The sequence below is a fragment of the Phascolarctos cinereus genome, unplaced genomic scaffold (assembly GCF_003287225.1).
Source record: "Phascolarctos cinereus isolate Bilbo 61053 unplaced genomic scaffold, phaCin_HiC Scaffold_4;HRSCAF=312, whole genome shotgun sequence".
Classification (NCBI taxonomy): domain Eukaryota; kingdom Metazoa; phylum Chordata; class Mammalia; order Diprotodontia; family Phascolarctidae; genus Phascolarctos; species Phascolarctos cinereus.
Window position 1 is genome coordinate 86182563 of NW_027555847.1, and position 12802 is coordinate 86195364.

The 12802-nt window shown below is 48.0% G+C and overlaps 2 protein-coding genes across 3 annotated transcripts; both read left to right on the top strand.

Annotated features, from left to right (window-relative positions):
- The first annotated feature begins 871 nt into the window (after positions 1–871).
- Positions 872–5162, top strand: LOC110217109 (hyaluronidase-1). Its single transcript, XM_078151692.1, is given in 5 exon segments — positions 872–1660; positions 1663–1856; positions 2164–2253; positions 3924–4163; positions 4165–5162. Coding segments are annotated over 5 exon segments (1089 nt in total). The 5' UTR covers positions 872–1197; the 3' UTR covers positions 4267–5162.
- A 218-nt stretch (positions 5163–5380) lies between these two features.
- Positions 5381–11702, top strand: LOC110217129 (hyaluronidase-1-like). Of its 2 annotated transcripts, none has more exons than XM_020999304.2 (4): positions 5381–5479; positions 7414–8348; positions 9028–9117; positions 10348–11702. In XM_020999304.2, the coding sequence occupies exons 2-4, from the start codon at positions 7443–7445 to the stop codon at positions 10666–10668; spliced, it is 1317 nt and encodes a 438-aa protein (XP_020854963.1). In that variant the 5' UTR covers positions 5381–5479; positions 7414–7442; the 3' UTR covers positions 10669–11702. The 2 variants fall into 2 exon arrangements, with proteins under 2 accessions (XP_020854963.1, XP_020854964.1); XM_020999305.2 differs by having other exon boundaries at positions 5386–5479; positions 7350–8348.
- The last annotated feature ends 1100 nt before the right edge of the window (positions 11703–12802 follow it).

Here is a 12802-nt window from a genome sequence, read left to right on the forward strand (position 1 = left end):
AGAGATATCTATCCTTACTGCCTTTGAGCCATAAGTCACTCCCATGCAACCCGTTGGTCTTTGCCACACTGGGAAAGAGGCATTTTGTATTCAAAGCTTGGTTAGCACCCTTAACCCATATTCCTGGTCTTTAGCTCCAAGTCTTGACTTCTTTTCCCACTTTCTTGAAGGGAAAAATCTAGAAAGGACTGTTGACTAAAAAACCATTTATTTCTTAAAATTAGTAAACTAAAACGGAGGTTTTTAATGTGCTTGCACATATTGTACAAGTTCCTCTTTTCTTCCCTAGGCACCCATTTCCTCATCTGTAAAATGTAAGAATTGGACTAAATCAGGGATTCTTAATGACCCCACACCCAGGGACACCAAGGGACCTAAAGGTAGATTTCAGTGGGGGTGGCAGAGGGAAGGGAGGTGTCTATGAACTCAGATGGGAAATACATAACATTATTATTTTCATTAACTTCTAGTTTCCTTGTTTGTTTGTTTATTTGGAAGCAATTGGGATTAAGTGACTTGCTCAAGGTCACACAGCTAGTAATGGTCTAAGGTCAGATCTGAACTTAGATTCTTCTGATTTCTGAGCTGGGGCTCTAGCCACTGAACCACCTAGCTGCACCCCGGTTTCCTCTGTAATCTTTTGTATATTATATTATGAATTTAAAAACATAATTCTGAGAAGTGGTCTATAGTCCTCACCAGACACTGCCCAAAGGGTTCATTAAACAAAAAAGGTTAAAAATCTTTGGATAAATGGTTTCTACGGTCCCTCTCTCTTCCTGCTGTAAATCTCATGATCTGATTAATGAAAGGCCAGTCAGGGCTTCAGGGGCTCCCCTCCCCCCACCCATGCCCACAGATCCCAGTCTATATCAGTTTTTCTTTTGCTGGACTTGGGAGCTAGCAAGGGGGAAGTGAAGATGAGGTTGGGGGAGATATCAGGCCCCATGACAGCTCACTCTGAGTGGTTCAGAGTAGAGGCAAGAATAGCAATCTGTGACAGGCATTTTTCAAGGCAGTGTCTGTCTTGATAGGGTGGAGAATTGGAGGGAAGTGAGTAAGAATGGGTAGGCCCCTGAAGACTCTGCATAAAGCCAGTTGTCAGCAGAAAGCAAATGCTGTGACTACAGAACCAAGCTGAGGGAGCGCTAAACCTGCCCTCCCAGCAAGCCAGGGGTATTGCTTCCACTGAACACCATGACCCCGAGCACCTTCTTGGCGGGGCTACCATCTGCATGTGCCCTCCTTCTGTGTCTTCCCACTCCAGGCCAGAGTGTGGTGGGTCCTGTGGTCCCGATGTCCTCTTTGCTGCCATTTGGAATGCAGGGCCTGGCAGTCATTGACTGGGAGTCATGGCACCCACTGTGGGCTCGCAACGGGGACTCCAAGAACATTTACTGGGAACAGTCTCGGGAAATGATAAGAGAGAAGCACCCAGACTGGTATTCTTGGTGGGTGGAGAGTAAGGCTATAGAGCAGTTTGAAGGGGCAGCCAAAGCCTGGATGCTGGACACCTTGAAGTTGGGGGAGTCTTTGTGGCCTGAGGGGCTCTGGGGCTACTACGGTTTCCCGGATTGCTACAATTACAACTTCCAGAGCCCCAGTTACATGGGCCAACGCCCACCAAGGATTGAGAACCAGAATGACCTCCTGCAGTGGATGGGGAGGAGAGCCGTGCCCTCTACCGCAGCACCTACCTGTCCCCAGAGTTGGCAGGCAAGGGGTGTAGCCTGCTCTATGTCCACTGAAGGCTTCAAGAGGCCTTCCAGGTAGCAGGTGGCACCCATAGTCCTGGCTGACAAGTCCTGCCATATGCTCAGATATTTTATGAGACCATCAATCACTTTCTGTCTTTGGTGAGAATATTTGCAACTGCCCCTCCTCCCAGCCAGCCAATCCATCTCTATAAGGCTAGAACCTGGGGCCCAGTATGGGGGCCTTAGAGCCCCACCTTCACTGAGAGGGTACCCCAGCATCGGGCTGAGATGCCAGGGAATGCTAGCTTTTGTTCATGACTCTCTCACCCCCATGAAGCCCAGTAAGTAATGCTGGTATGATCTGCTAATTTTACTCAGGACCCCAGGGAGCAGTCATGGCAGCTTAGCTCTCCCACCCCTATTGACCCTTTAACCCCGCCCCCAGCTCTAGGCTTGTTCTTTGCAGGAGGACCTGGAGCAGAGCATTGGAGAGAGTGCAGCCCAGGGAGCAGATGGAATTGTGCTGTGGGTCAGCTGGTGGAACACCAACAGCAAAGTAAGGGAGGCCTGAGGCTTGAGAGGAGACCCTCTTGGGGGAGTGGACAAGGCCGGGAGGCTGGTATCTACAGGGAGGGTCAGTGGAAGTGCCTGAGAAAGCAAGATGGCACTTCTGACTCTTTCCTAAATCATTGGATCGTTATGGGGACTAGGGACTGGAAATCTAGGGGGTGGGTGTGGGGGTGGGGGTGGGTGTGTGCCCACATGGGCCCTCAATACCAGACCTCCATCAGCCTGTCACAGATGCCTGACATTCCTCCATAAGGGCTCCATTCTTTGAGATTCATAGTTGAAAATCGACCCCCAACAACAACTCAGGTTGAATACTTTTCTCAAGTTTCAGGAGGGCACTGGAGACTTGTGGGGTTAAAAGGTGTATTGAAGGAAGGAAAAGAAGAAAAGGGAGGGGGAGGGTAAGCCTGACTACAAACTCAAGCCCTGGCTCACTGTTCCGTTCTTGGGGTTAAAAATTAATCAACCTACAATAAGAGAGACTGAGGCAGAGCTCTGAGCCAATGGCATTTCCCTTCCCCTAGTGCAGAAACCAATGGTACTCTCTGTTGAAGTGGACCTTAGATCTTTCTCACAATCTGAGACGCTTACTCCTTCCAGGGCCCTATTTTTATATATAAGGATTAGATAACTAAACACCCAAGAGCAGCTATACCAAATTCAAAATAATTCCATTGGTTAACATATGATGCATAGGCTAAGATAAGCAAAACAATCTATCAGCAGGGTCAGAGGTTGGGCAAAGTAGAAAATATCTCCACGGACTAGGTGGTCACAAGATGGCTGGGCTTCTCCTTAGGTTGGGCAGGAGCCACACATATGCTCCAAGAACTTTCCATGCCATGCCACCACCCATGCTTGGTTTGGTCATGGAATTTGAGTGGAACAGGATGGAGATATCTTTGTCAGTATTCTTATGGCAGGGCAAGTGAGGTCCACAGCTGGTAAACAAGTAATGAGTATTCCATTAAAGTCTGAGGCCTATTAAAGGGCCTTTCTATTAGAAACAATATTCCTATGTGACTTTGTATACAAAGTATGGATTAATACACTGCTTATTCTTGCCCAAATATGCAGAAGAAGCAAGACAAAATACAGAATCTCATTGGTTGATAGACCTTGCTCTTGAAGGCCAAAAATAACATTAGCAGGGGGGGGTCACAGATTGGGTGAAGCATAGTGCATCTTCCCTGACTAAGGGTCATAAGATGGTCACCTGGTCATGTTGGACAAGAGAGAATGGTCTGGAGGTACAAAAATAAATGGGGGGACTTTCCATGTCCCCTCTGCCACACTAGGCTTGGTCACCATCATAAGGGAAAACAAGGGTAGAGGGGCCCTAGTTAACTTCCTATGATTAAACAAGTGAACTTACAAACTGCAGCTCACAGCTCTGGGGCCAAACATACAGAACTTATAATCACTAGCCCTATAGAATTATATCAAATGGATTGACATAGAATAGGGGTCCTCAGTGAATCAACTTTCTCATTTCCCTCTAAGAAGGGGCATAAAATAAGTTCCAGACTCTACAAAGATGCTCCAAAGTCCCTGAGGGTATCTTCTGAGACTTCCCGACAGCCTCGGGGGCAACTGGCCAAGGCTGAGAGGGCTTTCTAATGCCTCTAGGCCTACCCAGGCAAGCTTGGCACTGAGGCAACCCTCTTTTTGTCCAAAAAATCCTGCCAGGTTATCAAGGACTACATGGACACCATCCTGGGCCCCTTCCTCCTGAACGTGACCAGCAGCACCCACCTCCATAGCCAGGCTCTGTGTTCAGGGCACGGACGCTATACCCGCCGTCCAGACCACCCCCACGCCTTCCTCTTCCTCAGCCCATCCAGCTTCTCCATCTGGAGCCAGCCAATCAGTGGACACCTGGGGATAGAGGCTTCTTAACAAAGGAAGCCAGAGTCAAGATGGCAAACAAAACGAGTTTGAGTGTCGATGCTCCTCAGGCTGGGATGGAGAGCAATGTGATCGAAGGGATGGCCATTGAGTGGTGGCTGGCTCTCCCTTCCCCTAGTGCGGAAACCAGCATCGGCCAGGTTAGCTGAAATCATTGACACATGGAGTTACAATCATATAGACATATGTGATCCCACCTCCAGAGTCACAGATGCAAACATCAATAGCCAGTCAATCAAGTATTTATGGTGTGCCAGGCACACTAGAAAAAAGACAAAAGCAAGAGTCCCTGCCCTCCCAGAGCTTGAAATCAGTTACACCCAGAAATGTAGGTAGAAACACACCAAGATCTTCCAAGAGGTAAAGCCAAGAGGCCTTCCAAGCCTCTCCCATAGCCCCTATTTCAGAATTGAGTACATGGGAAAGTTCAGTAAATACTGCTTTTGCTGAATGAACGAATGAATGAATCTATATATAAAGTTAGCCAGAACACAACCAAATAGAAATCTGGTCACTGCTGTGCAAAAGCATCCAGAAATACTCACATCACTTGTAACACACTCACCTATGCAAATACATGCCAACAGACATAGGGAGGCAAAGTAGGCAGAACTGGGGACAGGGTGGTCCTTAGGGGAGTGCCCCCTCCCAGCTGAGGAAAGGGATTTGTTCAAGGTCATACAGTGAGCTCCTGGAGAACCGGTACTAGATACCAGGTCTTCTGCCTCTTACTACAGAATTCTTTTCAGTGAAAAACACTTGTCCCCCAAGTGGGACACAAGCACAGTTATCCACCGAGTCAATGCCACACGTACACACAGTCATACTCACAGATCATCCTGGGAATGGAGGGGTGTCCCTCATCCCCTTTGTGCCCCACCCACCTACTCCTTCCTTCTGCCATTTTCTCCTCCATTTTATGCTCCCAGCCATAATAAAGCTAATGATGCTAATGACAAGGACTTTCTTTGTCTGGGAGCGGTAGCTGCTGCCCCAGGCTCTGGAGTCCTGGGTGGGACAGATGGAGGAATCGGATTGAGCCCAGACCAGCCGCAGTCTGCCTCTCCTCCTCACCTCTCCCATCTGGACACCAAGATTCCATCTCCCTCCCTCCCTTCTCCCCATTGGAAGCAGTGGTGTGGGTTGGCCGCCCCCCGAGGGGAGGAGGGCAGTTCTGGGTCTCCCTCCTCAGACCAGGGGGAGGGGCCAGTCAGCCTGAGGTCCTCCGCTCCCTGGGCAGCGTCACCACTGCGCTCTGGGCTTCCAGTTCGGCCTCGGGGCAGGCTGGAGTGCTGGCCATTTGGGTAGGTGGGGCCACAGGTGTGGGAGTGAGAGGTGGAAAACTTCAGGGCCAGGCCCCAGGAAAGGAGCAGCTCCCCTGCAAAACCCTCTTTCTAGAAGGGCAGGGATCAGCAGCTTCTCTTTCTTCCATTCCGAGGTTGCTGCGCCCCTCCCCCCCCCAGATGGCGATACGGGGACTCGGACAGGGGCGGTAAATTTTCAGGTCTCCACATCCCCCGACTTCATTGTCCTGTCCTACCTCCTCTTCCCAGCCTTATTCTCCTGTTTCCCCACCCCAAAAGTCTCTCCCCTACTTCCCTATTCTCCCAGTCCCATCATTTTAGCCTGCCACCTCACTCCTCTGTCCCAGCATCCTCTTATATTCTTCCTTATCTTTGTCCCCTTTCCTTCTCCTCTGGTCTGCCTGACTGTTACTTTCTTATTCTCTGATCCCCATTCTTTTTCCTAAAGCACAGGTCAAACCCCACTCCTACTCAGTAATTTCTAATAACTCCTGACTTCCAGGATCAAACACTCAGCCCTTTGCTGGGCTCTTCATAACCTGGTACCCTCTCTACCATTCCAGTCTTCTAGTTTATTCCCTTCCATGAATCCTGCAATCCAGCTGATTTCTATTCCTCACATCTCCCACCTCCACACCTTTGTACTGGCTATCCCCCATGCCTGGAATGCCATCCCTTCTCACCCTTGTCTCCTGGCTTCCTTCAAATTCAGCTCAAATCCCTGGTCTCCTCCCCACTTCCCACCCCACTTGCCAATGCCTTCCATCATTGATTACCTTCCACCCACTATTCTGTATATATCCTGTACATTCCTGGTTGTTGGTATGTTTTTGTCTCCCACATTAGAATATGAACTCAAGGTCAATGACCTAGCTTTTGTCTTAAGCACTTAGCATTATGCCTGGCACACAGTAGGGTTTTAAAAAAATTGCTGTTCAGTCTTGTCTGACTCTTTATGACCACATTTGGGGTTCTCTTGGCAAAGATACCAGAGTGATTTGCCATTTCTTTCTCTCGCTCATTTTACAGATAAGGAAACTGAGGCAAACAGGGTTATGTGACTTGCCCAGGGTCACACAGCTATTAAGTGTCTGAAGCTGGATTTGAATTCAAGTCTTTCTGACTCCATACCTGGCACCACCTAGTAAATGCTTATTGACCATCTCCCAGACTTCTCTCCAATTCTCTTGAACTCCCTCTTTTGTTCCCTGGTTCCTCCATTCTATGGCCCTCCAAACTCCTATCTTCTCATCTGGAAGATGCGCCAACCCTCCTTTCCCCTGACTCAATCCCCTGTTTTTCATTCTCCTGTCCCCTCATTCCTTTACACATCTCCTTATCTTCTTGTCCTTTAACCCCATTCTCCTATCCCCCTGTTCTCCAGTCCCTGATATCCTGACGCTGTGTCTCCTTGACTCTACACCCTATCCTCCCATTCTCCTTCTTCCCCATCTCTCTGTCCCTATGCTCTTTTACCAGGCAAAGCAAGGTCAGGACGAAGATCAGGGCAGATCCCCTACTTCTCTAACCCTAAATAGCCTGACTCTGTAATATTTTGTTGGGCCCTCCTCCTTTTCTAGGCTTAGGAACATCTCCCTGGTGGCTTGGTCAGGCAGATATGGTATTAGTGGGTTGCCTATTCTATTACTGCCTAATCCCAGAGTTCTCCTGGCAAGCTGTGTTCTAGTGACTTCAATCTGGGGGCTCCCTGAATAACCTCCTGACCTTGCCTAGGTGTCTGACCCCAGGGCATCTAGGCTCTGAACTAGTGAATGTTTAACCTGAGAGTCTGGTTGTATGTGTGTGACTCTGTGTGTGTGTGTGTGTGTGTGTGTGTGTGTGTGTGTGTGTGTGTGTGTGTGTGTGTAAGCTTGTGGGCAGAGTCTCAAGGCAGAAGTTGAAACCAGCTGATCAGCACTGTCCTGCCACAACAGAATGTGATCTACTACTTCTACCATGCACCATGACTCCAGGGGACTTCATGATTTTCATCTGTGCCCTTTGGCTGATCCTTCCAGACCTGAGCCAAGGCTTAGGTGGCCCCGTGCTGCCCAACGTCCCCTTTGTTGCCATCTGGAATGCCAACACCCATTTGTGCCAACAGAAATTTCAAGTGAACATCAGCCTGGACACCTTCCACGTGGTAGCCAACCCAGATCAGGTCTTTCAGGGACCAAATATGACCATCTTCTATAGCACTAAGCTGGGCACTTACCCTTGGTATACACCTGTTGGGCAGCCAATCAATGGGGGCCTGCCTCAGAATGCCAGTTTCTGGGCCCACCTGGTCAAGTCCTATAAAGACATCCTGGACACTTTACCTGAACCTGACTTCAAGGGAGTTGTGGTCATCGACTGGGAAGAATGGCGCCCTATTTGGGCCACAAACTGGGACTCAAAGAAAATATACCAGGAGCATTCTCTGGACCTGGTGAGAGAAAAGCACCCAGACTGGCACCCATTCAGGGTGGAGGAAGTGGCTAAGAAACAATTTGAGGAGGCAGCCAGGGAATGGATGGTTGGCACCTTACAGCTGGGGAAGTTCTTGCGGCCCAGAGGACTCTGGGGCTACTATGGTTTCCCAGACTGTTACAATTACAACTTCCAGAAGCCCAACTACACAGGAGAGTGCGGTCAGGAGATCCAGGAACTGAACAACCAGTTGTTATGGATGTGGGAGCAGAGCCGAGCCCTCTACCCTAGCATCTACCTTCCCCCGGAGCTGGCCGAATCAGGAAAGTCACTGATGTTTGTCCATGGGAGACTGCAAGAGGTCTTTAGAGTGGAAGGGAGAACCCGCAGTCCCGGCCGGCCCATCTTGCCCTACGCACAGATCTTTTATGAGCAGACAGATCGTTTTCTGCCCTTGGTGAGCACTTTCCTCTAGACCCCTCTCCTCCTCAGCTTCAGTTTCCTGTTGACAAGTTAGACCAGCTGCAGCCCAGAGCCTCGGCCCATACCCTGAGCCTCAAGCTAGGCCCAGGGCCCTCCCTAGAGTAACCCACTCCCACCTTGAGTCTTCTGGGGATGGACCTTGCTTTGCCTCGGTGTCAGACCAAACTTCAAGGAACTGGGCTCCCCTTTCCCAGTTTGTGGGAGATCGCCCTCCTCACTCCTGACACACCCATTGGTGGGCAGGTCCCCGTCCCACTGAAGCAGCATGGTGTAGTGGAAGGTGCTTGATTTGGAGTCAGGAGCCCTGGGTTTGAAGCCTGCCTCTGATACTTGCTAGCTGTGTGACCTTGGACGGACCTGGTCACTTGACCGGACACAGCTTCATAGTTTACTCCCCTGTTAATGAGCATGACAGTTAGTCCTTGCAGTGTTTAGAGGGGAGATCTATTGGGAAGAAAGCACTCTGTAAACCATAAAACTAGAGGAAATTCAAAATATTATTATGAACCCTTGCTCTGCTGTTAGGAGTAGCCTCTCCAGGTATGAGGAGAATGGCATGTCCCTTTGTCCCTCCATGAATTAGGGGAGGGGAGAGATGTTAATATATTTACAAAGGCATTTTGCTCCCCTTTCTACATTCCCCCATCCTCCAGGAGGAGCTGGAGAATACAATTGGAGAGAGTTTGGCCCAGGGTACGGATGGAATTGTGATATGGATGGGTGGAGACCATGAACACACCAAGGTGAGTGGGGCCTGGGAGAGGCCCAAGGGCTCAGTGTCACATGTGGACAATGGACTAGCAGAGATGCACATTATAAAAGAGAGAAAGAACGCATCACCGAGTTGGGCATGCAACTAAAAAAAATCCCTGGAAAACCAACAAATTTTAAAAATCCCAATTAAATATCAAAATAGAAATCCTAATAATCAAGGAAGAGAGTAACAAAATTGAGAGCATAAGACCCATTAAACTGATAAATAAAACTAGCAGCTTAAAAAAACCAATAAAATAGATAAGCTATTAGCTAATTTGATTTTTAAAAAGTAGAAAGCCAAATTACCAGTGTCAAAAATGAAAACAATGAATTCATGACCAATGATGAAAAAATAAATTATTAAAAATTATTATATTCAATTATATGCCAATAAAACCGATGATCTGAATGAAATGGATGAATATTTACAAAAATATAAAATGCCAAGATTAACAGAACAAAAAATGAAAAACTTAAACAATTCAGTAACAGAAAAAGAAATTGAACAAGCCAAAAATGAACTCCCACAGGAAAAAAAACCCAGGACTAGATAGGTTTACAAGCAAATGCTATCGAATATTTAAAAAACAGTTAATTCCAATACTGTAAAAGCTGGACAAAAAGAAAAGAAGAGGTCACTTCCTAGCTATGTGACCCTGGGCAAGTCATTTAACTGAGTGCCTCCAAAAAAAGGGAAAAGAAATGAAAAGAAAGGGTCATGCTACATTTCTTCTATGATACAAATATAGTATTGATCCTTAAACCAAGGAGTCAAAACAGAGAAAGGAAACTACAGAGATGCCCATTACCAGGCCGTCCTCAGAATAAGAGAACCCAAGCAAGAATGGCAGGTTCTTCTGAAAGAGTTTTTGCAACCCTGGTGGAAAGGAAAGGACACACCTTTATGTGCAGAGCACAACCAACACCTGGACACCAGTAGGGCGGGGGTGGGGGGCAGAGGGTCCACAGACTCAGGCATCACCACCTCCCTCTTCCTGAGATTTCCACACCCTAAGATTACCCTGAAGTGGTAAGGCTGTCTCTGAGCCTTCTGGCGCTAGGCAAAGCCAACGTGGACTGTTCCTAGGGGTGTCCAGAGAGGCTGGTCCTGAGCCTCCTGATGCCTCTGGGTATGCCCAGGCAAAGCTAGCATGGAAGATGATCCTGGGGGTGCCTGGGTAAGTCTGGTACTAAGGCTGTCTGCGTTGTGCCCCTAGGAATCCTGCCAGGCCATTAAGGACTACGTGGACGCCACCCTGGGCCCCTTCATCCTGAATGTCACCAGCATTGCCTACCTCTGCAGTGAGGCGCTGTGCTCAGGGCATGGCAGATGTGCCCGCCGCCAGCATCACCCCCAAGCCTTCCTTTTCCTCAGCCCAGCCAGCTTCTCTATTCATCGACAGCCAGACAGTGGGCACTTGAGCCTTCAAGGTTTCCTGGCAGATGAGTCCTTGGCCAAGATGAAAACAGAATATAGGTGTCGTTGTTATACAGGCTGGGCTGGGGAGCACTGTGAGCAAGGAAGGGGCAGCCCCTAACTCCCCTAAAGAAACATTGCCTTGGGTAAGAACAAGAGAACAGCGGAAGGGCTCTCTGATCCTTTTACTCTCTGGCCTGTACCCTAGGCCAGAGACAGCTTCCTTTCTAAAACGGCCCTGTCACTGCCTCCCACCCTGCAATGACTGTCACTCTACATACTAGCTGTGTGACTTTGAATAACATTCCATCTCTTTGAACCCTGATGTTTTCCTCAGTCAAAGGGAGATAACAGGACTTTATTGGGTTGTTTGGAGAAAAGTGCTTTATAAATCACTATAGAAACGAGAACAGTGTTATTCTAAGCAACACAATTATTATAAATCACATCGAGGGGAAAGTTTGTCATACTTCATGATGGTTTTGTCTCTGGGTTGGTCTTTCCCACTGGGATAAGAGGTAGGGAGGGAGAGTAGACCATTGTCAGGGGCCATTGAGGGCAGTGCACTTGTATCCAAATATTTTTATTCAATGACAAAAATCAATAATTTTACCCACCTGCTTTGCTGAATATTAAAAATAAATGAGTAATGGCAGCATAGCAACTTGTCCCAGGACCATTTCTGTCTGAACTCCATTGAACGAAGATGAGAATGATTTTTCAATAATAATGATGAGGATAATAATAATAATAACAATTATGATGATGATGATGATAAAGAGATGTTCAGGGAAGAAAGGTATCAACCTTTAGAAACTGAGTTCCCCTTTCTTTCCGAGTGGGTTTCTTTAATTGTTAGCAAATCCACAGCTCCAGGTGTGCTGGGTGACTCCAAATCCAGAGAGGGCAATCAGTCAGACAGCTTATCAGTCAATCCATATGCCCGTCTTCAATTCCAGTGAGGGCTCAGAGCTTAATCTATAGAGTATTGACCCCTTCTTTGCCTGGGTGTTGTTCAATACATGTGTGTATCTTGATAACAGCTGATGTTCCTGTAACTCAAAGATTTGCAGAGTATTTTATGTGAGAGAAAGAAAGAAATTAAGTTACTTGTCCAAATTCACATGAGTAATAAAATCTAGGGTGACATTTGAACCCAGGTCTTGTGACTCCAATTCTCTGCCACACCCTCATCCATTCTGATAGCATATGCTATGTTGCACACCTACAGCCACCCCTCTTCTGCAAAGAAGGGGTGGAGGTTTTTTTGTTTATTTTTAAATCTCTTCTTCAGGACCAAGCAGGATTATTCTGATGAGTGTATGAATTTACACTGAAAGGCCAGAAGACCTGTTGCATTGAGAGCTGGCCCTGGAGTCAGGAAACCCTCCTTCAAGATGCCCCTCTGACACACATTGGCTGTTGTGACCCTAGGAAAATTCCTTCAGTGCCTGCTGGAACTCTCTCAGTCTGATTGGGAGTTGTTCATCCACACTGGCAGAGGAAATTTCCTTACTGGCACCAATGAGATCACAGGTTCAGTTGAAAATTTTAAAAATAGATTTCCATAGATGGGCACATGTCATAGATCATACAGAGATGAGCTGGAATAGACCTTAGAGGTCATCTGGCTCAACTCTTATTTTACAGATGAGGAAACTGAGGCCCACAGGAGCTGTGACTTTCTCAAGGTCACACAGGTAGCAACACAGGGGGATTTGCACCTAAGCCTTCTGACTTTGACCTTACCATGCTGGCTCCTCAATAGTTATCTTAAACATAAATTTATTCAGAAAGAGGAATTTTTAAACAGGGTATGAATATTTTTGAGCCCTTTGGGTTGTCCTAGAGCCAGACCCGGGTAAGCATCTGCTATCACTGTCACTAAAACTTACCCTTAGTCCCAACCACTGTCGCAGACCCACGCGGTCAGATACGCACAAACACTGGGTACGGGGTCACAGGTACTTCATTATAAGACATTAGCGCTGGGTCCCCCGCCCCCCGAAGCTGTTCACTAACATTTCGGACTGAGGGCCAAACCAACTCATGCACACGTTCACACACACGCACACTGATGCAGAGCACGCACACGCACACGCACACGCACACACATGCACACGCACACACACTGATGCAGGGCACGCGCACACACACGTGCGCGCACACCAGATCAGGGCACTGCCTCGTGAAGTTGGCCCCGCCCCGCGGCCCCTGTGCCCAATCGGGCTAGGGGCGCTGCCGGGAAGCTGCTG

What these genes read in the sequence shown, in the direction of transcription:
- LOC110217129 (XM_020999304.2), top strand. Translation starts at nt 7,443, where the DNA reads ATGACTCCAGGGGACTTCATGATTTTCATCTGTGCCCTTTGGCTGATC. An exon ending in CAGATCGTTTTCTGCCCTTG is followed by an intron (nt 8,349 to 9,027) that starts GTGAGCACTTTC and finishes CCCATCCTCCAG; the next exon opens with GAGGAGCTGGAGAATACAAT. An exon ending in GAGACCATGAACACACCAAG is followed by an intron (nt 9,118 to 10,347) that starts GTGAGTGGGGCC and finishes TTGTGCCCCTAG; the next exon opens with GAATCCTGCCAGGCCATTAA.